The sequence below is a fragment of the Charadrius vociferus genome, unplaced genomic scaffold (genome assembly GCF_000708025.1).
Source record: "Charadrius vociferus isolate BGI_N301 unplaced genomic scaffold, ASM70802v2 scaffold163, whole genome shotgun sequence".
In the NCBI taxonomy this organism is placed as follows: Eukaryota; Metazoa; Chordata; class Aves; order Charadriiformes; family Charadriidae; genus Charadrius; species Charadrius vociferus.
This window is the reverse complement of record NW_009648332.1, coordinates 20,279,969-20,305,773: the sequence shown is the minus strand read 5'-3', so window position 1 is coordinate 20,305,773 and position 25,805 is coordinate 20,279,969. Positions and strand designations below refer to the sequence as shown.

Below are 25,805 nucleotides of genomic sequence, written 5' to 3'. Positions count from 1 at the left end.
TTTTGGAGAGGAGAGTGTGACTGTGTGAAAATGTCATATTCACTAAAAGGGAATTATGAAGTGTGAAGCTGAGGATCTATAATAAGCTGAAGCTCTCTGAATAAATCTTTACCGTTCAGAATATGCTAACATTGTATGCTGAGATGATCTTGAAATAACCCTGTCTAGTTTCAAGGGGGGTCCATGGACGCCAAATGAAAAAAGCAAGCGATTGGTAGCGTAACCTCGCTGTTAGGGGTCCTCGCGTGGAAAGAGACTGTAAAATGCTTCTCTGAAGTCTGGCTGCTGTTACCCAAACTGGAACTTTGTCTCTTAACCAAACTGCAGGAGTTGGCAGCAGCGGTGTGGTGGTTCCTACCAGGCACATACTATTGAAGCACTGAATCACATCAGTTTTGTAATTTTAAAGTATGGCAGGAAACATGATAAATATTGTAAGGAGGAACTAAGTATCACAAGAAAAAAATGAGCAAGTGCAACAAAAGGCTGTGATAGGACCGGCTACTAGTAATACCATGAAACTTTTCTGCCTTGTACGGCTGCAGACATTGAAATAACCCTGTCTAGTTTCAAGGGGGGTCCATGGACGCCAAATGAAAAAAGCAAGCGATTGGTAGCGTAACCTCGCTGTTAGGGGTCCTCGCGTGGAAAGAGACTGTAAAATGCTTCTCTGAAGTCTGGCTGCTGTTACCCAAACTGGAACTTTGTCTCTTAACCAAACTGCAGGAGTTGGCAGCAGCGGTGTGGTGGTTCCTACCAGGCACATACTATGAAGTATGTGAAGGCACTATGAAGCACTGTGAAGGCACTCAAAAATTCTCTCAACTGTTTTGTGTAAATGTCGCTAGTAAAAACAAAAGTTGGAAGTTCCTTCATGTGTACTGGCAGTAAGCTTGGAAAATTCAAATCTGGATCACAATTTTTTCCTGTTTTCTTTTTCAGATACTCTTGTGCTTAGTGTGTATTGTAATTCTAATAGCTACAGAGCTCTGGACACGTATTCATTGGTTTGTTCAGCTCAAACGTGTTTTATTAATAAGTTTTCTCATCAGTTTTGCGTGGAACTGGCTTTACTTGTATAAGGTAAGTTGTTCCAAAATCTTAATGGCTTTTAGGCTTAAGATTTTACAGTTACAAGGGATATTTAGTTCATATAAAACAACAATTGACTGCAAAATAAATAAAGGGATGAACATTTTATTTTGCATGTTGACAGGTGTAGTAGGCTTAAAGAAGAGCAAAAGAAACCCTGCCAACTTTTATCCTGCCGCAGAGGTGCACAAAATTCATAAAGCAGTAGAACTGTGATTTCACTGCGTGGGCAAGGGAGACATGAACTCTGTATAAAGCAGCTTCAGAGAAAAGTCTTACGAAAATGTAGTTTGGGGTTGTTTGTTTTTTCTTTGTAAAAATTCCCTGGCTAAAACTTTACTTAAAATGTAATAGAACAGAGATAAATGCTTCATTAATGGTGATAAAGTAGCTGACTGTACAATGAGGAGGAATTTTTGCTGCTAGGTTGTAGCCCAACCACAAACTCTCCGTGCTCGCATCTTGCCAGCAGAATTAAACTGCAGCATGTCAGACCCAGGAGTAGCAGAGCGCCTGTGAGACGGACAGCTCTTGAACACGAGTGGGCTGCCGCGCAGAGGACTTAGATTGGGTCAATGAAGAACGTCAGAGTTCTTCAACAGACTATTTGACTTAATTTTTTCTATTTGATTATTAGTTGCAAACTGTAAGGCAAAATTAGAATGAATACAGGTATTGGTTAATGGGAATTATTTTAAAAAAATAGAATGTCCCGACGTTTTAATTAGTAATTGCACGGCAGCTGTCCCTGTTTTTAATCCAGAAACATTTTAAGGATGTCGTCAGATGTTTAACATTTTATGGACACATTTAAGATGTCATCAGATTACTTTTGCCCTGAGCTTAGATCTTTGAACATTGAAGTTCGCTCTTTTGGTAATTTAGACTTCATTTAGAGAATAACTCAGAGGTATTCATCTTCGTAGTTTTTATCCGTTCCGAGGAAGTACTTAGAATTGAACTCTGTTAAACTGGTTAGGTAGTAAACTTTTCTTCATACAGATTTACAGGTAATTATCCCAAACCTGCCAAGAGCAAACATCGTTAGCTCAGGTGCAGTGCTGCATGGATGCAGGTGTTTGCGCCCAGCACCACCTTGGTTTATGTTTTACGAGTAATTCTTATTCTCCCGCAGCTGGCCTTTGCGCAGCATCAAGCAGAAATTGCGAAAATGGGGCAGTTCGATAACATCTGTGCTGAGAAGTTGGACTGGGGAGGAAGTCTTATTGGTAAATACTTGTTCCATTATTTCATAATAGTATCTAAGATTACAAAATACTCAGTATCCAAGAATTCTCTAATTTCTTCATGAGCAGTACATTCAGTCTTCTTCAGCAATACATGATTATGTGTTTTTTTCCATTTTTCCGTTCCACAAGACTTTCTTTTCTAGGCCTTTGACAGAGAGCTCATCACAAAGCTGTGCTTAGAGCATGTCCCAGTGTTACTTCTTTTCCTTATACCCTACCCCGTGTTTCCCCAGCTCCCCTCCCCCAGTACCATTCAGTGCCATTTATTGAAGACAAGAGGGCAGAATTCAAGAGAAGGGGTTTTTTTCACCTTTCAGGCCTGCGAGTACAATGGACTTCAGAAATTAGATCTGTAACTACTTACTCTACTTTTGTTACTTTACAGAAAAAGTTGAATGTTTTTATTAGCCATTACTTACTATCCAATGCTATAGCAGGCAGATTAACGATGGCAACTCTTATTAAGTGCTTGTTATGGTCTTCCCTTTAGGATTTATTGGCTGGGATTGCTCTGTTTATTTCAAATTTCAGTGGTTTATGTTCTCACTGCACTAAAATCGAACTACAGAAACACTGATGTCATAAATTACTTGTTTATCACTTAAAGTTCCCTTAAAGAGTAAAACTTTCTGCTTATAACAAATAGTCTCTTGAAATCTAGCAAGGAAAATACGCATTTTAATCTACTTGCAGCCTGGCAGATGAGTAATAACACTCAGAATTACTTCTGTTTCAGTAGCTGCAGACAAAATGTGCTAGATAATAGTTCTCACAGACAAGACTGTCTTCTCTTCTGAGGCTTCTAGGGACTAAGTTCCTCTAATAAAAGAGAACTTTCTTGACTAAACATGGGAAAACCTCAGTTTCCTCTCTTTCTTTCCAGCCTTCCCTCTCCTTCCTGCATCCCCATGACTGGATAAACTACACTGCCAAGTTAATCTCAGATTTTTAAAAATAAATCAGAGCTTTGACCTATATCCGGAAGAGTTCTCTTCCATCTGTAATTGAAATGCTACTTTCTGTGTTACTACTGTGTCATAAAATGTACTTTTTAAAAGTAGTAAAAATGTATCTCTGCTTTGACTACAGAATGGCTCAGAAGTAAATGGACGTTTCAGGACGATCCCTGTCAGAAGTATTATGAAACTCTGCTAGTGAATCCTGTTCTGCTGGTTCCGCCAACAAAGGTATAGGCCAAGCCTAAAGAGATTGTTCATGTTTATGTTTGCAATCAGTGACAAAGCTAATTTTCTATTTGTATTTTTCTAGGCATTGGCAATTACTTTCACCAACTTTGTAACTGAGCCTTTGAAGCACGTAGGACAGGGTATTGGTGAATTCATCAAAGCACTTATGAAGGAGATACCATTTATTCTGCAGATTCCAGTCCTAATTATGATGGCTCTGGCTGTCCTGGTTTGTATACATTTATCTTATATTTAAAAGCTCAGTTGTTTTGTATATCTTAAACATTTTTATATTTAAGTATTATTACCTATTAAATATTTTTTTGTTTGTACAACTGGACAAATTTCTTGGCACAGATGAAATTATTTCTACATGGGATTTTTTTCTTGACAAAATCTTTATAGTACAGCTGGTTTAGCAATTAAAATAGGTAAGTCTGTATTTAAACCGCATCTCTCCGCCACTCCCCGAGAGGAATATAATAGTATTAAACTGCTTAAAATCTTCAGACTATCATTTAATATAATATGTAATTATATAATTGGCATTTTGTACACAAAAGCATTGAGTTAGAGCCTTCAACATCTTTATCGTAGCACCAGAGATGAACCTACACCCAGTCTGGCAGTTCCTGCAGTGTGGTCAGACTGCAGAAAGGTTGAATTTTATTGTAGCCCTTCTTATCACCTGAGCTTTTTTTCAGTGTTTTTCAGATATCTGACTTTGAATTCTCTGTGAAAGCCGCAGTCTGCAAATATTTAGCAGTTTGTTCTTTTTTTTTACCCCCCCTCCCCCAGGCTTTCTGCTATGGTGCAGGATCATCGGTGTCTATGTTAAGATACTTAACATCTTCTCACAAAAGAAGTCTTCCTCCACCTGACAGTCAACAGGAGAAAATAGACTTTGGGCAGTATGATGGGAGTAAATCGGATGGCTATTATTTGCAGAAGCATCCTTACGTTTATAGAGGACCTTATGACAGAGGAGATGCTCCTGTGAGACCAGGAAACGGCAGCAGAAGTCCTGACAGCGTGTATACAAGCGAGGAGCCGGACACGCAAGTAGAAGAGTCTCACAAACCAGAACCTGCTGTATGTTAGCCCTGGTGCTCTTTGAGCTGGGATTAAATTTAATAGATTTCAATGTCACCTGCTAGAACACATTTAAACAAAGTTAAGCCAAATCTTGGGGAGAGAGGAGTTAAGGAAGTACCTCTTCCCCTAGAGAACAGTTTGGTAGAGGTATCGTCTTGGACATATTTTGTCCTGGAAAAATACTGTGCAATGGCCAATTGTGGCGGGAAACTACTGAATTAAAACTCTACTTTTATAGTAAAGACTTCAATAACTTCAATTTTGTGAGATCAGTAATTATGTCAGCCTGGGCAATAGTAGTTACCCACAGAGAAAAGGCGCAGAAAAGCAGCAGTGCTGACTTTTCTGTAAACTACAGAAAATTTAAAACAGACTTATACTCGAGATTGTGCTTATTTACGTGTTCCCTTAGGAAAAAAAGTTACCAGTCATGCTTTGGGGGAGTTCTGCCCCTTGAGCTGAGGTGCACCTGAAGCAATAGGTGCCGTCATCACTTTGGATTGCTTGATTAATAGCTTATTATTAATTTTTACAGAATAGATTGCACACTGAAGTTTGTAGACTAGAAACTATCACAGCTGAAAACCTTACTGAAGAACATGCACTTGAGCAGCAGAAGCAGGAGACAGGCAAAGCAGAGCGAGAGACTGGAGAAAACTGTGATCCTAATAAAAACCTAGAAGGGCAAAGTTCTGTAACGGCCCCGTGTGAAGAGAAGAAAAAGAGCAGTTCCCGTGACTCAGAGGAAGGACACTAAGGAAGTCCCAAGCTCTGCTGTAAGTGTTGGCTCATCTTTAGTTGTCACGTACTTGCTAGTTCTGTTCTAGTTCTCAAACGCAGAAAAGCACGCAGCTCATCTCTGGTCAGAGCCTTAGCATGCATAGCTGGAAGCTAGGTAGAGTTTTAAAAACAGAGAGACTGAGTATATGTGCTACTTCTGGAATTTAAAGTAAGTATGTTGTTAAGTAAGGTATTCCAACTTTAAGTGGCCAAGAAAACAGGCTTGTAGGTGTGTCGCTTCTTGTTTGAAACCAACTTTGCATAGTAAGTTTTGAGTAAGGCTAGATACTCATTGGTGGGAAAGCGCTGATACTCTGTGATCTAGCAAACGTCAGCCTAATTGGGTAACGGTCAAAGAAGAAAGTTGCCGATGTTCATGTAAGTCACATAAGACTAATGGCAGCTCAGATAGATGTCTCGGGACTATCTTTTGGTTTATATTCTTGTCGTGATTGAGGTTTAAAACCAGTTTGCTGCTTGTCAGTGTGGTTTTAGGACAGCTCGGTGATTTTCTTCTGGTTTCATAATACTAATTTGCAGAGGAGTAAGAAGCTGATGTTGTACCAGATAGATATTTTTTTAGGGCAATTCAAAGCTTTTACTAAGTAAAAGTACCAAAGATCAGCATGATAACCTGATGGTAATGTGTAGGTTTTGTATGAATATTTGGCATTTCTCCTCAAAAGCAGGACGGATTTAGTTTCAGTAGGAATCAATTTCAGTGCTAAAAAAACTGCAAGAGAATGTTCCTAAAACTTTCAGTAACTGTAAAATAGTTTGTAATATGTGGAGCCAGTGTCTGTTTGACTATTCTTACAATGCCATTTTACTCTGAAGCTGAAACTAATGGTAGATTCTTCTCTAGAGCTATAGTACTTCAATAAAAAAATGACTTCACTTCATTTATAAATACCTGAAGTGAACAGTTTGCCACCTTTGGTGTTAAAACCAGTGGCTTCTAACGCAAAGCAACTCAACATATAGCACTCGGGGTTCCCAAGAACCACCTCAGTACAGGTGTCTACCGAGGGGATGACTAAGTTACAACTGTTGTTCCCTAGAACTACCCCAGCAGAGCACGTCCTTATCAAGAGAAGGACAAGTAGCTGAGGTCAGGCAATAAGCAGCATGCATACATTTACTGGTTGTAACACTTCAAATTCACTTACCTGTAGGAATTACCTGACGCTGGTGGTAGTCCGTGCCATGTACCTGCCACCCCTGGGACTCTCTGGTGCATGGACTACTACTGGTGCTCAACGTGTACCACACAAGCCATAGAACAGCACTGGCAGTGCTACTTAAAAACAAGTGTATCATCTTAAAAAATTCTTCTGATTGTAAAACTGGGCTGGGTAATATAGGAAAAACTTAACTAAATATTACCAAAAAAACCCAGCGTGTTTTGAAAAGACTATTTTTGTATTAAAGAGAATTAAAACTAGGGTTTGATTATTACTTTTTTTTTTAAATAACAAAGATTGCAGAAACACAGTTTGGAAGAAAGAAAGACTAAGTACTGAAGCTATTTCTCAATTATTTTTTTTTTATTTTTAAAAAAAGTATAAAAGAAACCAGGACCTTTTTCCAGGGAGGTACAAATGAGGGGGAAAAATAATCAAGTTTTCTTTGAAAAGAATGTACAAATTTAGGTCTTACACTAGATGGAGACAGTGGCAGAATCCACACATCAGCAATGAGAGTACCTTGACAGGAAAAAAACCTCCTATTAATGTTCATAGACTAGAGGCAGTTAAGAGGGAGATACAGTAATCAGTATCTCGGACACTGCTAAAAGCAGCTGCCAGCTGCAAAGAGCAGCGGCAACTCTGACTACTGGTCACAAGTGGGATGCTGCTGCTATTTATATAAAAACATATTAGAAAGGGGACAAAACTACTAATTGCAGTCTTCTGTAAAAAGGCATGTATGTTTTTTCCAGCAATCAAAAATGAAACCCAAGATGCTGCTGTACAGTATGCACCTCTTTCTTTCTTTAGCTAGAATTCGGTCCCTTTATAGTTGAAGGTAAATGGACTCTTTGTTCATCCATTCTCTTAGCTTGCGATCGTAAAATCAGGCTGAAAAAATCCTCATCTGGTACAGTCGGTCCTTTTGCAGATGATGGAGGAGCACATCTTTGATCATCCAGTCTGGAACCCTACAGACAGACAAGCAATAATGCTGCATGTTTACAGGAATATATATAATATATAGTTCACCTATTTTAAGTGAAAAATTACTAAAAGCTTTTCTTTTCAGATTTAAAGCTATTACAAGGATTGAATTTGTAAGTAAGTTTTGTTTCAAGTTAAACTTCTCAAATGAAATTAGCAAGTGTCCTTGAAGAAACTAAATAGCAGGATGCACAAATCAAATCCCCAAAGACTCAGAATCTGAAGAATTTTTGTAAAAAACACTTACCTGGCATTTTATCAATATATCAAAGAAGTCGTCATCTAGTTCTCTGTTGTTACTTGCCATGAGGTGTCCCAGGACCGACTGACTGCTGTGCTGATTGAGACGAAGTCCAGGGAGATTAGTGAAGCTAGCGCGTTGGTCATCCAGCCGGCGGCTCTGGGAGCTAGCGAGGAGGTCTAGAAATTCGTCTGTGTGGGGTGAGACTACAGAAGTGGAAAAGGCTGGGGAGGAGGAAGAAAACAAGTTAGCCTAGAAATAAGTTCCTCTCCATAGTAAGTCTTACATGCAAATACATTTTTAAAGTAGTATTTGGCAGGAACTGAAGTCAGACATGGATTTCACTTTTTAAAAAAATTACATTTTCTCATTGTTTTAGGTGGAGTAGAGGATGTTGCCACCGAAGCAGCTGAGAATCTGTTCTTCTCCTGGAAGTGGCATCTCTGATCATCCATCCTGTTACTCTGGAACCGACTCAGCAGATCAAAGAACCCTTCATCTGCCATTGTCTCTCGACTGTTTTTCTGAAGAGGAGAGAAGAGTTAGGGGTATTTTGAACTCAAGACTACGTAAAACTAGGACAGCTGCATCACAGTTTCAATCCAGTAATAGGTTTGATATTTGCATATCTGAAATACATTAAATGAATTTTGTTAGTCATCCACTTCTACAGACAGAGATTTATCACAAGAGGGAGTGCTAATACTACGGGGCAAGCATTTTTGGGAGGTTAACTATATTGGAAACCTAATTCTCTGAAACAGAAAGAAACAGCGCTCTAATCAGTCCAACTGGAGTTATTCCTCCTCAGCCAAGAATCCACCAAAACCCCAAATGCCCATGAAAGAAGAAAAGAAGAACAGCAATGAACAGTTTCTATTGTCTCCTCAGGCTGGAGGTCAAAAGCACTGATCTCGCATCTAGATCGAATGACTCAGTGCTTTTATTTTTACCTGACTTCTGTCAAGAGCGCAGTAACCTAAAGAATATGTCAAAAATACCTCCCACTGTCTGAATCAGAAAAACTAGATTTTATGAAGTTTGGAGAAGCAGGGTCTAGAAGAGACTAGACAAGTTGAGCTGTAACTTTAGAAAATCCACCAGTAAAAAAAATGTTCCAATAGTAGGAAAAGCTTAAAGCTGGCACCACCCATGAGACAGCTCTAGAATGGCAGATTCTGCATTGTTTCACAGAGCCACAGTGTTTAAAGCAAGTAAAACTGAAATGGACAGCTGCAGGTATGTGTTTTCCATACTTTTGATCAGACAAAGATTAGTAAAGGCCATGATCTCCACAGCTCGCCAAACCTACCCTCTGGGAGTTTGGAAGTCGATGATCAATAGAATTACTGGCATCCTGCAAAACTTTGGAAGTGGTGCCGTTTTTGTACTTTTTGCCTTTTAGTCGATTTACAAAATGCAGTTTTGCTGAAGGTTTGGCAACCAGTGGTTTCTGCTTAGCAAGAATTTCACTGTTCCAGTTCTGAACCTATGAAAACAAGAGTCAGGAAATTAAGCTTTCTGATTTTAATAACCTATACTGTTACCTCTTATTTGCTGCTTCTTTTCCTCCTCAAAATGAAGCAGCTTTACATTATTTAGTTTACCCAACCACGAGGATATGACAACTTCGATTTTGGTTCTATTATTTGACCTGTGATTATGGAGCTGTTGATACCTGAAGCAGGGTAGTACTGTTACTGATCAGTCTTGTAACTGAACTGTACTGTGACACCTGATTGATTAAAATGTGGTCAAATCATATATTTAATCAAACACGCGGAAGCTTTCCTTGCTGACTGCAGTCCAAGAAATGTAGTTAATGTGAATGCTAAAATGCAGACAGGGCTGGCATTTCCCACCTGACATTTTTATAATTGGAAAGAAAAAAATAATTAAAAAAATCCATAGTTTTACAAAGTGTTAGAGCAAAACAAACCCTTATACAAACCCAGATACTCAACCAGCCTTCTAAGGACTATGAAGTCCTTTACAGACAGAAAATTCCCAGTAAATATTGAAAAGGAAGAGGGAGAAGAATGCCAGCACGAGAGCAAACAGGAATAACCATCTTGTGTCACTGAAGAACAGAATAGATGATAGCTTTATCAACCTGACAGATTTTCCCTAGATTCTCTTCTAAAATAAACAGAATTATCCACAAAATTGACAGCTTTATCTACAACTGACTAACTCTTACAATAACTGAAAAAAACCCATTTTTTTCTTGATTCAACATCAGAAATTGTGAACGCAATCACAGATCTTTCAGCAACGCCTGAAATCCCAAATGGATTGCCTTTTAACGGCTTACTGAAGATCAGCACAGATTCCAAGGCTGACAAGATGGCATCCTGTACAATCAAACCATAATGCTGGTGTCATATAGAACAGTGTATATCAGAGACATTCATGGAATGAGTTTTCAGAATCTACTCAATGGGTATCTTGAAAAAAGCTCTTTCTAACAGCTAAGCTGCAATACTAGGTTAATACTTTATTACAAAAATCCACATGAAACATTTTAGTGTGCTTAGAGCACAGACTATCACAGGCTGTGTTTTTAAAAGATATCAGATGATAAAGAGATTCAGAGTAAGAAAATACAGCTGATAACCGGCCGAAAGCTTAAAGGTTCCCTGCAGAGAAACCACCCTGGACTAAACACACGAGCTTTTTAAATCAGTACACAAAGAGGCTCTTGAGCATCAGTGCTGACTTCAGCTGTACCAACTGTCAAGATGTAAGCCTTGAGATTTAATTTCTTATTTGATAAACACGATGGCAGGCTTTGCATCACTTGAAGAGATGGGAATTCGATATCCCGGTAAGGAGGGAAAAATAGCAATTTCAGTCTGGAGTCATTTCTGTAGAACTGCCAGCCCAGTGTTTAAAGGCAGACAGAATTTAAAGGAAGTCTCTTGAAGACTGACGTAAGGATTTTCATCAGGAACTCCCAGCTCCAAGAGATTTCTCTGAGCTTGGGGGGAAAGTTACTTTACCTATCTGTGACTCAGTTTCAGCATTTCTGAAATAACATCCTTACTCAAGACAGCTGTTGAAAATCCTAATGGCTGGAAAGCTGGTTGAAATCCCAAAGTGAAAAACATGTACTTTAGGTGCCTAGGAAATGACTGTAACCAAAGAAAAAACGTTCCGAACAGCTGAGCTAAAGCTTAGAAATGTTACTCTAAGTCGCTTTCATGCTGCATCCTCAAACCACTTTTAAAGAAGAGATGAAAAGAATCCCTTTGATGCACACTGCAGGACCCCAGTCTTTCTTATTTGTGAGGGGAATAAAGCAAGCTTCCCACAACCCATTACAACCATTACGTGTGTAAGATGCTGACTGCTACCTACGTGACAAACGTATTATTTGTTAGGATTGTTATACTCGCTTTTAGCTAACTCTTAATCTTAACTAAATTAAAAAGGGGATGCAGATGATGCATCAACATTCTGCTGAGTTCTTTCAAAGTTGTTAAGTATAAAACCTCTGACTGTTCATAACTGTTGAAGTTAAACCCTTAGAAACATTGCACTGCACTCTCACCGACAGAAGAGAAAGAAGAAAAGTGCCAACCTTTTCTGGCGTTAACTTCATAAGTTCCATATTCTCCATACTGTGACGGCGTCCTACTCTTGGTCTGGTACCTTTGAAAGAATCAAGTTCATCTTTTTATCATTAAGATTTATGGTGTCACCTTTCGAGCTGTATCTGAGGTCCAATGTATACCAGTTCTGAGTTCCAAAATAATGCAGTTAAATATATCAGCAAAGAATAAATAACAACTAGTAAAAGCAGCCTTCAAAACCACACTGATCTAAGCTACATAAGTTGCTTTCATGGGACACAAGAGAAGGACCATGGATCTTTGAACAGAGGAACATCAAATGAACTGACTTGAATTGTAATCCCCCATGTCACTAAGATGGTAGGAAGAAAAAAGGCAAGACATAATTTGGCAGCCAACAGATACATCTCCCACATTAAAAATTATTAAAAAAAAAAAAAAGGCAGGGGGACATGATAATTAGAAATATCATGTGAAGAAATAAAGCAGGAACCTGTGATTCACAATGTAAACCCTCCAGAAAAGGAGGAGCTGAAGGGGTGCAATACGGCAAAAACAACCTTTTCTTGCTGGGGGGGGAACCCAGCAAACCTCCATACTCAACCATCTGTAGGCAGAAAACACCACAAACAACAGATTCTTTTTGAAGTTCAGTATTAGAAAGTATTGCAGGAATAGGCACATACCCTTCAAACTGTTATCTACCACATGGCTTTCCGACATCATGGAGTTGTTTGTGCTGTAGCTTAATCCAAGAACCATTTGAAGGTCTGAGAGATTAAGTCTAGCAGTGAGTTCCCCACTTCTATCTCCTACCTGCAAGCAAATAAAATAAGCAGTTCTATTACTGTAACAAAGTATACACATATGTAAAGATAAAGCAAACCTCGTCCCCTAGATTTTGGAGAGAAAAAGGCTGAAAAAGCTTTTCTGGTTGAAAACCAAGAGAATCAGCTTTTTAGTGAAATATGTAACAATTAAGAAGTACATAAAAAACCATAAAATAAGCTCTGCTAGGCTATTAACTTGAATTCCATGATGACATTATTGGAGGTGGCATGAGAGCTAAGGGCTAGTTGCAGTGAGAGGTGGCTGAAATAATTTGGAATCGGCTATCTCAGAAATCATTCAAAATCCATTCCATTACTCAAAATCACATGCGTGGACACACCTCCATAAAGCCACTGTGTAAGTGAGAGCAAAACCCAACAGCGAATGTACGGAGAGGGTGAAAAATCATACCTCTCTTGAAATCTCCAAGTGCCTTTCTGCAAAATGCATAGCTTGGTCATGATTTCCCAGAGCAGTATATGCATTCCCTAAACTCCAACATGCTCTTCCTTCACCAATTCTGCAAAAAATAAACACACGTTTATATTACGCCATTACTCACTGAACACTAGGGGTCAGGTTTTCATAATATTGCCACAATAAGATTGCTGTGCCAAGAAAAACGAAGGCTATCATCAAACCATTCCAACACCTTAAGTGTTGTATTTAAAGGAGTGTGATCTGGGTATAACCATAAACATGAGGAAATCTAATCAAAATTTTAATTTTTAAGCTCACAGCAAACAAGTCACCGAGTTTTGCAAGCATGGAACGTTTTGTAACCTACTTTGCTTTTCCTCAGATCACATGCCTTAATAAGCAGACTATTCATTGAATAGTGAGTTAGAAGTAGTGCATTTAAAAGTTGTAAAAAATTTTAGTTGGACCCAACATTATAAAAGTGGCCTGAGAAATCATGATTATAAAATATGCATTACTTGCTACTGCATTGTTCTCCTTTTCCCATCCCTTTCATAGTCTTAATTTGTGGAAAAGTAGGAGAGACATCCTTCTGAAGGTATGCAAAATTATTATAATGAAGTCATGAAAAAGAGAGATCTGCTTTTCTTTTCCTTAATTTACAAAGAAGATGCTGACAGAAGATGCCGAGACAGTCATTCATCAATTCGTCTTTCATCTCAGACTTGCTAGTTGCAATACCTTCATGGGTAATTTCTTTTTTCCCCCGTATGAAAACTGGAGCCCAGCATTATAGTGATTTTACATTAATTCAGCTGTCAGATACAGAACAATGACAGCAGAGTTAGAGGTAACGGGATTTGGTTTAAGTGTCATACATACATTAAATCATCTCTTAAGGCTTACTTATCATGTAATTCCTGAGCAATCACAAGGTGTTTCAGATGATAATCAATTGCTTTTTCATAGTCTTGAAGCAAAGTGTATGTGTTCCCAAGGCTGTAGCAGGCCTGTGCTTCCACAGCTCTGTCTTTAAGCTGACGAGCCAGCTGTAACGTCCTCCTGAAAGAAAGGGTTAGTCACCTCAAAAATCACTGCAAGGAAAAGTTTTTAAAAGTATACTTGTGCAACTAAAGATCAATTATATAAATTAAACAAATTAGGACACCAGGCTGGCAGATTACATGCTAATAAATGACTATCTTGTAAACTCCTACAAGATTTTAAATGTCTGTCTTCCTCCCACTGCAACCTATTTCCATTTACTTTATTGGAAAGACTGATTCATCAAACAGCATTTTCTAATTTTAATGTATTGCTTCATCAATAATTTATAGCAGTTTTCCTGGCAGCATGCACCATGCACTTGAAACTGTTTAGTTTATTAATTACAATCAATACTGTATACGGTCCATCAACAAGAGCAAGACAGACGTGTTATCACCAAGCCAGCCTGTCCCTGCTAGGTATGAAGAATTTGCTAAGAAGAATCTGTGCAGTATTCAGAAGATACAGGTAAGAACAGGTAAGAAGAAGTAAGCCCCAAAACCCACATTAAGATGCTAACCCCCCTGCAATGAGCAGGGCCATCTTCAACTAGATCGGATTGTTCAGAGCTGCATCCAACCTGATCTTGAATGTTTCCAGGGATGGGGCATCTACCACCTCTTTGGGACACCTGTTCCAGTGTTTCACCACCCTCATTGTAAAAAATTTCTTACATCTAGTCTGAATCTCCCCTCTTCCAGTTTAAAACCGTTACCCTTTCTTTATCCTATCGCTACACTCCCTGATAAAGAGTCCCTCCCCATCTTTCCTGTAGGCCCCTTCTAGGTTCTAGAAGGCTGCCATAAGGTCTCCCCAAAGCCTTCTCCTCTCCAGGCTGAACAACCCCAACTCTCTCAGCCTGTCTTCATAGGAGAGGTGCGCCAGCCTTCTTCACCATCTTTACCACCCTCCTCTGGAGTCACTCTAACAGGTCCATGTCCTTACGGACTCACTCTAACAGGTCCATGTCCTTATGCTGGGCCCCACAGCTGGACGCAGTACTCTAGGTGGGGTCTCACCAGAGCAGAGGGGCAGAATTATCTCCCTCAACGACCTGACCATGCTTAATACTTGCTGGCTGAGTTACTGCAGCAACTGCTTAGTGCTGCAGGGACCAAGAAAAAAAGTCTTGATTGAAAATACAGACTAAATGCATAGAATCGTGTTGACGTGCACCACCTGTCTCAGCTAGTGAGCAGACCTGAGACAGCTACCCAGCTCAGGTGTTATCTCTGGTGATCAGCACTCAGATTATTCCAGAACTTGCTAAGAGCTAAGGCAGCAACACTTGGTTTCAGAATAAAGGCCTACCAACAGAGAAGTATCCACAGAGCGGACAAGAATCTATTTAAGTTACAAAACAAAAAAAAAAAAGATTAATGCTGCTCCTCCCTTAAAAGAACCACAACAGCTAATCAGCTAGGGGTAAAAAAATGTTATTTTTGCTAAACAAATGCAGCTAAGTACATGTTTTTAAGTGTATGTTGAAGAAATGGCTATTCTCCAGTGAGCTAAAGTACCAGCCACAACAGAATTAAACTATACAAGAAGAGGTACAAATATAAAAGCAGTCAACTAACTTGTAGTATTCAGAGGCAGTTTCAAATTCACCCAGGAATATGTAGGCATTTCCGAGATTGCTGTATGCTCTTCTTTCCGCTGATCTATCACCAAATTCTTTTGCAATTAGGAGACGCTTAAAAATGTGAAATAATTGTGTTATTTACTCCATTCTGTACTTTGTAACATGCATTTGCATGCAGAAACGCATGCTTATAGTTCTTCCACCATGCATCTACATCTGTTCTTTAGGCCAACAATGTTTGAAAAGAACAGCTAAACTTGAAGCTGTCCCATTAAGATTTAAAACTTGCATTAAAAAGTTTGCAACACAATCCAACACAACACCCATACTAAAAGATCAGGAGCAACTGGTGATATTTTGCTAGAACAGAATTCCTTACTAGCACATTGTTGTACCTGTTCATGGGCTAAAACTGCACTCCTGAAGTTGCCCAGAAGATAGTGTGTGTTTCCCAGATTTCCAAAGGCACGTCCTTGTGCTGCTCTATCACCCAGCTCTGTTACTATTGACAGGTTTTCCCTGTTTTGGGAGAAGCGAGAAGAGGAAGAATAGTGACTTTTAAGAGGGGTTTTTTTCTTTCCATTTGTATAAAGGAAAAGGTACTTTGGCTTGTTTTAACAGCCTTTATGCAACCAGAAATTTTCCACTGAGTAGGAAACATTTCCTGTGAGATACCAAACTTAATTGCATTGCTACTCAAGCTGGTGTGGTCGCTTCTAGTTAGAGAGTACATTATATACAAGTACACTGAGGTCCTATCGTTGTCTCAGTCTGGTTTGAAAAGTACTACTGGATTCTAACGTAAGGGAAGGACTTATCAGGTAATAAGAGGTACACTAAAAATGAGGGCATAACAAAAAAATAGCGCACTCTCCAGTTTAAAAGGGAAAAAACTCACAGGTACCGCTGTTCTGAATAGGAGCTTGCCACAGGTTAGCTCATAACACCACAGATCTCCCAATATTCTAAAGAACTAGGTGATCATATCCTCTCAATCCCCAACATTTAAAGTTACTACTTACTCATAATAATTTGCAGCTTTTTGTAAAGCATTTTTCACATCATCTGGAAGTTCCCCTGGATCGTGAGTCCCAGCATTAGCGACATGTTTCCCTTTAGAGTGATACACGTTTCCCAGATTATACAGTGCTCTTGCTTCTCCAACCTATACCAAAAGTAAAATATGGCATTAAAATTTTATGCTTCAAAGTCATGTCACAACTAGTTGTACAATCCACAGACGGGAGAAAAAGGTTGTTAACTAGTTGTCAAGACATGCTCTACCCATTCTGAACATGTTCTTATTACCCACCTTACTCCCACCCAGTCCCAGCCCTCAATCAAATTTTTTTGCATACTACTTCCTTTTGAGATGTGAGATACATAGTAATTCTTGAGGCCAATTATCATTAAAATTAATTTTTAAAAACCCAATCAGGATAATATTTATTAACGTGGATCTATATTCCTCCAGGTGCACACAACTATGAGATTCTTACTGTCTAGAAGAAACAATTGAATATTCAGTATTTACTTGCCTCTGAAAGGTGGCACGCTCATTACCAATACAACAGGGTTCAGAAATACGTATTAGCGGTTTACTTCGATTCCTAAGCAATTCTTACCTTATCATTAAGCTCTCTGGAAATATCCAGATGTCTTTGACAACAAACAATAGCTTCTTCAAAATTCCCAAGTACCTTTAAGGTGTTGCCCAGATTCCCACTAGCTTTAGCTTCTCCCAGTAGATCTCCAATTGTCCTAAAGTTGCAGAAATAAAGCACCCGGTAAATATAATTTGAAACCAAGCACATGATCAATGTATGGTAGAGAATTAGAAGAATTATGAAAAGAGATTCCAAGCATCTAAATGCATGTGTATTCAGTTCATTTTATATCTAAAATGCACTCACATAAACATTGCCTGGTTACAGACATTTAATTTTGTTGGTGCCGTCTATGCAGCTGCTCGTATTCATTCATATGAGCCTGCTGAAGTCATTCTAAGGAGTCCTTCAAGCTATGATAGATATTCATCATGTATGTGGATGCAAACATTTCAGATGTGCATTTAAACTGCATTATTAATTTTAAATTTATAAAAATGGGGAGAGGGATACCTTATTTTAAGGAAATCAACATTTTTGACCAATTATGTCTCAAAACTGATCTTTCATCTTCTGCAGAGGATCTACTCCATATTTAAAAAAATCACTTCTTTTAGGAAGAGAATAAAGAGAAAATTCTTAATGATTATATAGAGGGACAGTCCCAGCATTAGAAACGTTTAACTGTTTCCGCATTTCACTCGACTATTATAGTCTTACAGTATTTACAAGATATACTGGCCTCCCAGAAAGCTCAGGGGTAATGCTACATTTCTAGATTCTAAACGAGACTAAGACAAAAGACCGGCCCTGAACCACTCAGACTGTGCTACCTGGGGAATAACACAACGCTACAAGCTTTCACAAGGTTACAGCGCTGGAGCAGGTTAAGGCAGTGGGAAGAATAAGTTTGTGCCTAAATTGAGGTTAAGTACATTAGGTGCCTCTGCCTTTTATTGGATCTATACCAAATCACTAAAGTCAGATGCATTAATAGCGCATGAAATGCACAGGGTTTTTAGATTTCATAATATTAGGAGTTTTACATAGAGAAACATGAGTGATGAACAAGAGAGCCAGCTTAGCATTCTAGAGAACCAGAAAGACTGAGTTTTAGAAACAGGAAAGCGTAAAGAAAGGGTGGATTTAAAGAAGCAACTTAATTAGCCACAAACCCGGTGAGGCCTCAGTCAGTGCTAGGATTACAGTGCCAGACCGAGTATTAGCTCCCAGGTTAAAGGGCAATCAAGTTACCTGCGAGACCCCCCTGGCCTTCTGCCATCACCACATTCCCACATTATCCAGTATTAATAGCAAGGTTTGTGAGGAAAATGAACAGTCAGCTGCTCTCATCTCTACAAGAATGTGATGAAATGGAGAACACAGTTAAAGAAAGACACAAGATTACCTTGCAAGAGTTAAATCATGGTGATGGTACTCCAAGGCCTTTGCATATTCATGCAAGTAGAAATAGGCATTGCCTAACTGGCTGTAAATAGCACTGAGTGTTTTTAAATCTTCAGTTCCAACCTGAACAGCTGCTTCAAAGAAAGATACACCAGCTCGGCAATCTCCTGCTTTACACAGGCGCTCACCTTCCAAAGCCAGCTCTAGGCACGAAGCCTCCATCCTGCACAATTTGAGTAAAAAGAAAAATGGTCACTCTAAACGTAGTACTTTGTCCAATAACCTGAGTTCTGAAGAGGTTATTTCACTCAGAGTGTCTCCCTGTTTAGGAGAGGGAGCCAGCACCGCAGTACAAGCAATGAGCTTGGTACTATAATATTACAGAAACTAGCACTGAAATGGAAATTGCAACTTCAGCAGTGATGAGCAAACATAACATTAGAACAAATAGCCTCAACTATTTTTCTTCCTTTCTTTCAGCCTCAGGGAGGAAATCCAAACACTGCTTTGTCCATATATAGCACCTGTAGGATTCAACAATGAAGAGTTTTCACCATCTAGATAATTCCAGAAAAGTGACCTATAAATCAAGCTATTATTGGCAAATACTGACTTTGACAAATGTAAATACTTTTATTTTCAGGCTGATATCATAGTTACCTGCAAAATGTCTTATGGAAAAAACAAATAAAATTCAAATATTCCTGTGTATCAAGGACCATGACTATTTTTCCTAAAGTTGCTTCCGGTGTATTTCAATACTCCTTGGCACTTCATCATTTCTTATAGTGGCACTGCTATGAAAATTCTCAGAATGTAAAGAAAAAAGATCTACATTGAACTAACAACACAATGTATGTCAATTCAAGTTACTTAACTGAGATGCCATCATTCCAGAACGCACTGGAATTCTTTTTATTATTGTAAGCAAATAATTGTGTAATTACACGGTACAAAATACTGCAAGAGTAAAGAAGATACTCATGAATGAATTTAGAGCAGAATTTGTAGAAGAATACAGTTTGAAAAACAAACAAAGAAGTTGTTAGAGAACTGCAGCTGCCAAAACCCATTCATATGTATTTTTGCTACTGTGAATTCAGGTACACAAAAGGTAACAGTTCAGTAAGTGTTAAGGACTATATGCAAACATTTCCTACTTTTCAGTTCCAAGATGTGAAGGAGGTATGGGAGAGGAGGATGAGAAGGAAGAAGAATTCAGGTTCTTGATCATGAAGAAATACGCTTCTCTAGCTTTTTCAAGATACAAGCATTTTAAAAAGCTCACAAGAATGTCATCATTCTACTTTTAAAGATTTTTTCAAAAAGAAAACTGAGTAAGAGACATTCTGTAAGTGTTTAAAAAGCATGTGCTAATATAGCCAAAAAGTGAACATCAACTTTGTAAATTTGTATATTGTTTTGATTTTTTCTTCAAGATGGATTACACAGTAAGTATAAAGGCTTGCACTCCAAAACAGAATATTGGTGTAGTTAAAGATATCCTCGTTATGTCATCATTTGATATTCACCTGGTTGAAAAGAATAAACCATTCAGAATTCTATTCCTAAGACCGTTTTCCTTCATATGCACAGATCAGTAATAGCAACAATCAAACGTTGGCTTTTCCAAAAGTTATTTTAATGGCAACACTGGAAGACAGCTGTTTCAACAACATACCTGCAATGCTTACATTTATTTATTTTTCCAAATCGGAAAAAAAATAGGTCATACAACATTCTACTCAAATCTGAGCAAGAAGGAAATATAGTTGAAGAATCCAATTACTTTCAAAAGAAATAGAAGAATTTGGCTCATAAGTAAAATCAGCTAGCAACACAAAATAGTACCATACCTGCTGGTCTTCGACAGTCCACAACTTAAGCACAACGAGATGACAGACATATTTAACTTTTGCAATTAAAAATACTGTATGCTTGATAGTTGGTAAAGATGCAGACAGCAAATGATAACTCAGGCATGAAGTTCTTCCCAGGCCCAACTTCTCAGGTTGGATATCCATAACACATGCAGTATTTCTAGGTTTGGAAACTTCTCAGAGAAGTTAAAGCATTCCTATTTGCGCAAACACACAACCTGGTTTTTATTACATTGTGCATGTGTTGAATGTAAGACAGAAAAAGGCAGAAATGATTAAGTACAGTTAAGTACAAGGCAGAAATGATTACAACATCAGCAACTGAAGGTTTAAGACTTAAAACACTTCATTGGGTAATCTTAATCCTATCCAAAGAGGTTCTCTCCGGGCACCTCATGTTATCTGACATGTCCAATTAAAGTGACGGCTAGAAAATATGGTGCTCCTTAGTGCGAAGATTTAGACCATTACACAATCACATTCACTTCTTTACATTTTTAGCTTGAACAGCTAAAAAGAGCTTTCAGCAAAATGAGTCTGTGACATAATAGTCAAAAATGCTATATTGGGCTCCAGTTCTAGAAGTGAATTTATCCCATTAAAAAAACCATCATGTTTTGAATTGCAACTGTGATGCATCAGCCACCTAATCAATGAGGAAAAGGCACAGTTTACAATGGTACAAAGATGGTCTCAGAGAATGCTACGGACTGGTCATTTTCCTGATAGACTACATTGAATTAAATTCACACTATGCCAAAGACTGGCAAATGCCGAGGCAGCATTACCATTTCATCAAGGAACTTGAAACATAATCTTTTGACTTTGCAACCCAGACTTAATGTAACTTATAAAAATGAAAGATTTGGGGGGTTTTATACAGAACATAACCAGCTATGAAGCTAAGGCTTATACCCAGGCTAATGAAAATCAACTGTTATTACAGAGTGCTTCAACTCAACCAGAATTACAGGAAGTAAATGAGAATTAGTAATTGTTTGCGTAAAAAAGAACCCCAAATTTAACACTACTCTTCAGCACAACTCTAGAAAGGTTGCGTTAACAGGCTGCAAGAATTTGTACAGCACATTAAAGCTGTAATTCCATTTGGATCCATTCTTACTGACCACCTACAATTACAAAGTCTAAATAAACTATTAAATAAACCTAAAAGAAAGGAACAGAGAAAATGAAATATTTATTTCCATAGTTGCCGGTACCCAGTATTAATATTTTATTCACATTATATAAGAGCTATGAAATAATTCAGTTATTTTAAAAGATTGCTAGGCTTATCTATTAAGTACCGAAACTGGACTCAGAAGAAGCCTGGGTTTTTTCTTTTTTCCTCCATTACTTAAAGAACTGTTATGAAAATTAACAACTGTTTTGTTTGTTTTGTTCAAGATTTACATAAGTGTTCTCCACTCAAAAAAACATTACCCTCTTAGGAATGTTTTAACTGCCACTACTAATGGTTAAATAGCATGTCGGCAGAGTAGCCAGGGCTAGGTTATCAATGTTTTAGGAAGTCATTAAATAGTTACAAGGAGAATATGAAATTACTGTCTCTGTTCCCAGGGCTGAATTGAATTAGTTATTTATTCAACACCCAATGGCTAAACAAAAGATACATTGAATCGAGACGAGAACAAGGCCCATTCATCTGTGTACTTCTAATGAAATTCTGTTCCTGCTAAACAGGATAATGTTCTTCCAGATATCACTGTGGAAATACTCATACAGGGCTTCATTTTGTTATTCTGTTTATAGCTGCCTGGACCTGTTCTCTGAAAGGTTGGCATCTCCTGAATAATTTCTCATTTGTAAAACTACCTCATCCTTATCTGTTCCTCTAAGCTTTTCATCTTGCCTGGCTCCCTTTTCTTTTCTCACCCCATCCCCACCGCCTCAGCCCCCTTTCTTTTTCTTTATTTCCCCCCTTGTTTTTCTCTGACCTTCTTCATATTCTCTTTTGAACCTTTACGTTTATAAGAACATAAACCCTAGGCATATGCCTCCATCCTAGCCTGCCTGGTTTTTTGTCCCATTTTGGAGCCTTCCTTCCTTCAGCTGTTCTCATCTTAAAATAAACAGAAAACTGGTAACAAATAAGGCACTAGAAGAAGGCAAAACGATTCATCGATTGCTACAATCTTTAAACACAATTAATTTACTTGTACTCTGCTTAGTTCCCGCTAAGAAGATTTTTTGCCATTGAGGGGCAATGGGGCTGCCATGCACTTTGCCATGAAACATGTTGATACACATAACATACCTAAACATAAACAAAAAACCCCCCACCCTATTGTATCTCTTTAATTCAGATGCATAGAATCGCTAATGCCACAGCATATTATAATGAAGATCACATACTGTTCCTGACTCCTGCCCTTATTCTTGGTTTCTATACACGATGCAGAAGCATACCTCATTGACCATTCCAAAGCAACACTGTGTTTAGTCAAACTAAGTTTGATGGCAAATTTAGAAACAACACACACACACAAAGAAACCGCACACCTGAATTTTGGGTTCTTTTCCTCCAGTCAAGATAAAAGCAGTTACAAGTTTTTGGTGTATGAATTTTGCACGGCAAGCCAAGTGAGTTCTACAAATGTTTACTTTATAGATCACTTATTAGTCCCACCTATTAACTTCAGCATTTTATTTTCAGTCACTTAACAACGTAAGAATAAAAAATAGTTTCCTTCCAGCAGCATAAGCAATTTTATAGGTGCTAAAGCAATACTGTTCGACTACAGTGGGGAGAAAGCAACAGCTTGCACACTAAGAAACAGACCCATAGTAAAGCCTTGCCTTAGGAGTGGGCCACCAGCTCCTTTTAAAAGTCAGTTCTATTGGAATACCAGAAGGAAGGAAAAAGCAGTCAGATACAAACGAGCCTAGGATGCTATCCGTAGGTAAAAAATTTTAAAAACTGATAAATAAAACCACCGCCCCCCATAATTTATGACTTATTCTTTCCTGCATTAAATTTTAAACTACAACCAAATAAAATCTTTACAAATTATAGCTATTAACTTAACCCATAAAATTCCAGTTCAATACACTGAATTAATTTGCAATTTCTCTAAGTTTTAGAAAAGTTTAATATTTAAAAAAAAAGTTAAAGAATTATGCCTTGATGTTTTTTAAATGTTCATCAGATTACAGTTATTGCAGAAAGGTTTAATAAGGCCATTAATCTGTTTATTCTTAATCAGTCTCGTTCAAGCCTGTACTGAAATACAGCATAAAGTAGCAAGACACTTTGGCGTGACTGTGCTTGCCAATTTTTTTGAAGTTACTTGTCAATTTAAACCAGGCAATTGGCCGTGCCACGTACTTCATCCATTTAACTTCTATGAGAGTAACCTGAACAGCTCCTGCTTTCATTGAAGAGTGAGCAAGGATCTTCTACAGCTGCCTGGGGAAGACCAAGAGCGTCAGCAACAGTGTGGGTAAACATGTTACAGAAATGCTGGGAGTTAGATACATTCAAGAAACACTTAGCACAGAAGACAGACGCTCACACACTTAGGGATTCCTGCTGTCAAAGCCACCACATAACGATTTTAAAAAAATATAGAGAGCAGAGAGTAAATTACAGTTTATTTGCTAATTTTCTCCTGACTGACCATGAAAAAGTTCCTCCTGCTGACTGCACTGCTAACCATAACTAACACCGTAGTTCTATGAAACAGAAGAGAAGACCAATCTAACAGCAATCCAACACTGTCAGAATATTTTCAGAATTAATTTTAAGCCATAGCATGCACTGTCTTACAAGTAAGGGTAGTGGTTTGTTCCTGTTAGCTAGCAACGAAAAGGCCTCCAAAGCAGGGATGGCCAAGGGTAGAGGGTAGGGGGGAGCACACAGCAAGAATCGTGCTTTTTATTTACTTTTAAAACAAACATTCCAGTGTTCCAGTGTCCCTTCCTACTGAATGAGCTGGAAGATTTACCCTTCCAAACACCAGCCATCCAAATACCATGCACTACACAATGCTTCTGTTGTTCAGGTTCATTCGAGGGAGTCTGCAATGCTAACGTGTTGTCCCAGGTCTGTAAAGGGGATTCCAGAAGAAAAATGATAAAAGGTCTCAGAAGGAAAATTGCATATCCTCTTGACTTGCAATAACAATACTTTTTTAATCCAAGGAATCAAAGCAGTTTCTATCTATCAATCAAATCTCTTTATTTTCAGCAAGGAAAATACTGCTCTAGGTGGCAGCACACCTAAAAATTCATCATTCGTAGAAGCAATAACGAGACAAGTAAGGAGAACTGTAGCAGACAAAACTCAACAATTTGCACATGCAGCCCAAAAGCTAAAACAAGAGAGAGCAGGTCCATGCAGGGATCATACTTCATATCATTCTATCAGAAATACAAGGAAAGACAGACAATCATGTATTATTCTGCAACCGCACACAGTTCCAATACTATGCAATAGTGTAATTATATTAATATAATCTACTGTATAACAAAAGGGAATTTGCATAGTTCCAAAAGCAAGAAAAGCAAAAAAAAAAAAAGTTATTTTAGCTTTCCGTTGCAATAACAGAAATACCAAACTATTTGATGCAACTTGTTTAGTTTTCTATTTTTACCAGCACTTATTCATCCGTACTAAAATTAATACGGTCTTACCTGTATCGCACATGAAAGGAACGATCTTCACGCATGCTTATCAAAACATTACTTTCCTCCATTGAGTTGCATTATCAGTAGAGAAAATAAGACCGTTCTGTAGTAGGGTAAGTACTTTACTACGGAGAATTGTTGTCAGAACACCATTCCAGTTAGTATATTAATAAGTTGGAGTAAAGATATCCTAAGCTCCTGTTGAAAAACTCTTCTTTATTACTAAGGTAAGGAGGTCACTGTCAGACTTAAACCTTCAGAAACGTGTTCAAGTTCTTTCATCTGTGGCCCTTTAAGCTCCATTCAGCTGCGTTTCTGCAAAGGGAACACAAGATGCTTGGCTTGAAGTCTCATCGTCAGTTAATAACTCATAACCATTTGCAGCTGATGTAAAAGCATAACACTACTCCTACTAAGCAGGAAGCGTCAATCAAGAACTTAAAGCCAGAGCCAAAGCCTTCTACATACATATGGCAATTCCTGTTGGCAAGCGAGAAAGCAAAGAAGGTTTAACAAAAAACAGTGCTCTCTTTTCTGTTGGAAACTTTGAGTAATTTACCCTTGTTAGTATTCTCTGGCCTCATGAAGTTCCAAGCGAAAAGCTTAAAGGACAAAAGCTACAGAATGAAAGGAATAATTTAAAACAGATCACAAACTGCTCTACACGTAAACAGTACTGCTGAAACCCTGATAGTTAACTGAAGTCCCACAGTAGTCACAACTGGCTGACACAATCCCACCTGGAGTTCATCCATTCTGGAGATCATCCCACCCAGAACATTATGAGCACAGAAGCCAGCAGAGATTTATGCTCCATTCTGCCTTCCCCACCCTCCTCCCAAAAGAAAAGGGGGGAGATATGGGAGCTTGGGTGGGTGGTTTTTATTCTTTTTTTTACAGTGGTTTCACATCCCAAAATTCTGCACCATGATCATATGAGCTCCAAACTCTGCTTCAAAGGCATTGCAGCAGCCAGCACTT

At 38.4% G+C, this 25,805-nt stretch overlaps 2 protein-coding genes across 2 annotated transcripts in view; one reads left to right on the top strand and one right to left on the bottom strand.

Annotated features, from left to right (window-relative positions):
- The window catches only part of CLCC1 (chloride channel CLIC-like 1), a 10,027-nt gene extending 4,646 nt beyond the window's left edge, over nucleotides 1-5,381 (top strand). The window contains exons 5-10 of the mRNA XM_009884924.1: nucleotides 943-1,083; nucleotides 2,228-2,321; nucleotides 3,432-3,529; nucleotides 3,612-3,758; nucleotides 4,328-4,621; nucleotides 5,160-5,381. Coding sequence (XP_009883226.1) covers nucleotides 943-1,083; nucleotides 2,228-2,321; nucleotides 3,432-3,529; nucleotides 3,612-3,758; nucleotides 4,328-4,621; nucleotides 5,160-5,381 — 996 coding nt within the window. The remainder of the gene's footprint in view (nucleotides 1-942; nucleotides 1,084-2,227; nucleotides 2,322-3,431; nucleotides 3,530-3,611; nucleotides 3,759-4,327; nucleotides 4,622-5,159) is intronic.
- A 1,550-nt stretch (nucleotides 5,382-6,931) lies between these two features.
- On the bottom strand, nucleotides 6,932-25,143 carry GPSM2 (G-protein signaling modulator 2). Its single transcript, XM_009884787.1, has 14 exons — nucleotides 24,831-25,143; nucleotides 18,296-18,517; nucleotides 16,906-17,041; nucleotides 16,303-16,445; nucleotides 15,676-15,799; nucleotides 15,276-15,391; nucleotides 13,555-13,710; nucleotides 12,640-12,748; nucleotides 12,084-12,213; nucleotides 11,406-11,476; nucleotides 9,135-9,311; nucleotides 8,184-8,346; nucleotides 7,829-8,046; nucleotides 6,932-7,565 (listed from the first exon to the last, which is right to left on the bottom strand). The coding sequence occupies exons 1-14, from the start codon at nucleotides 24,890-24,892 to the stop codon at nucleotides 7,401-7,403; spliced, it is 1,992 nt and encodes a 663-aa protein (XP_009883089.1). The 5' UTR covers nucleotides 24,893-25,143; the 3' UTR covers nucleotides 6,932-7,400.
- Nucleotides 25,144-25,805: the final 662 nt, after the last annotated feature.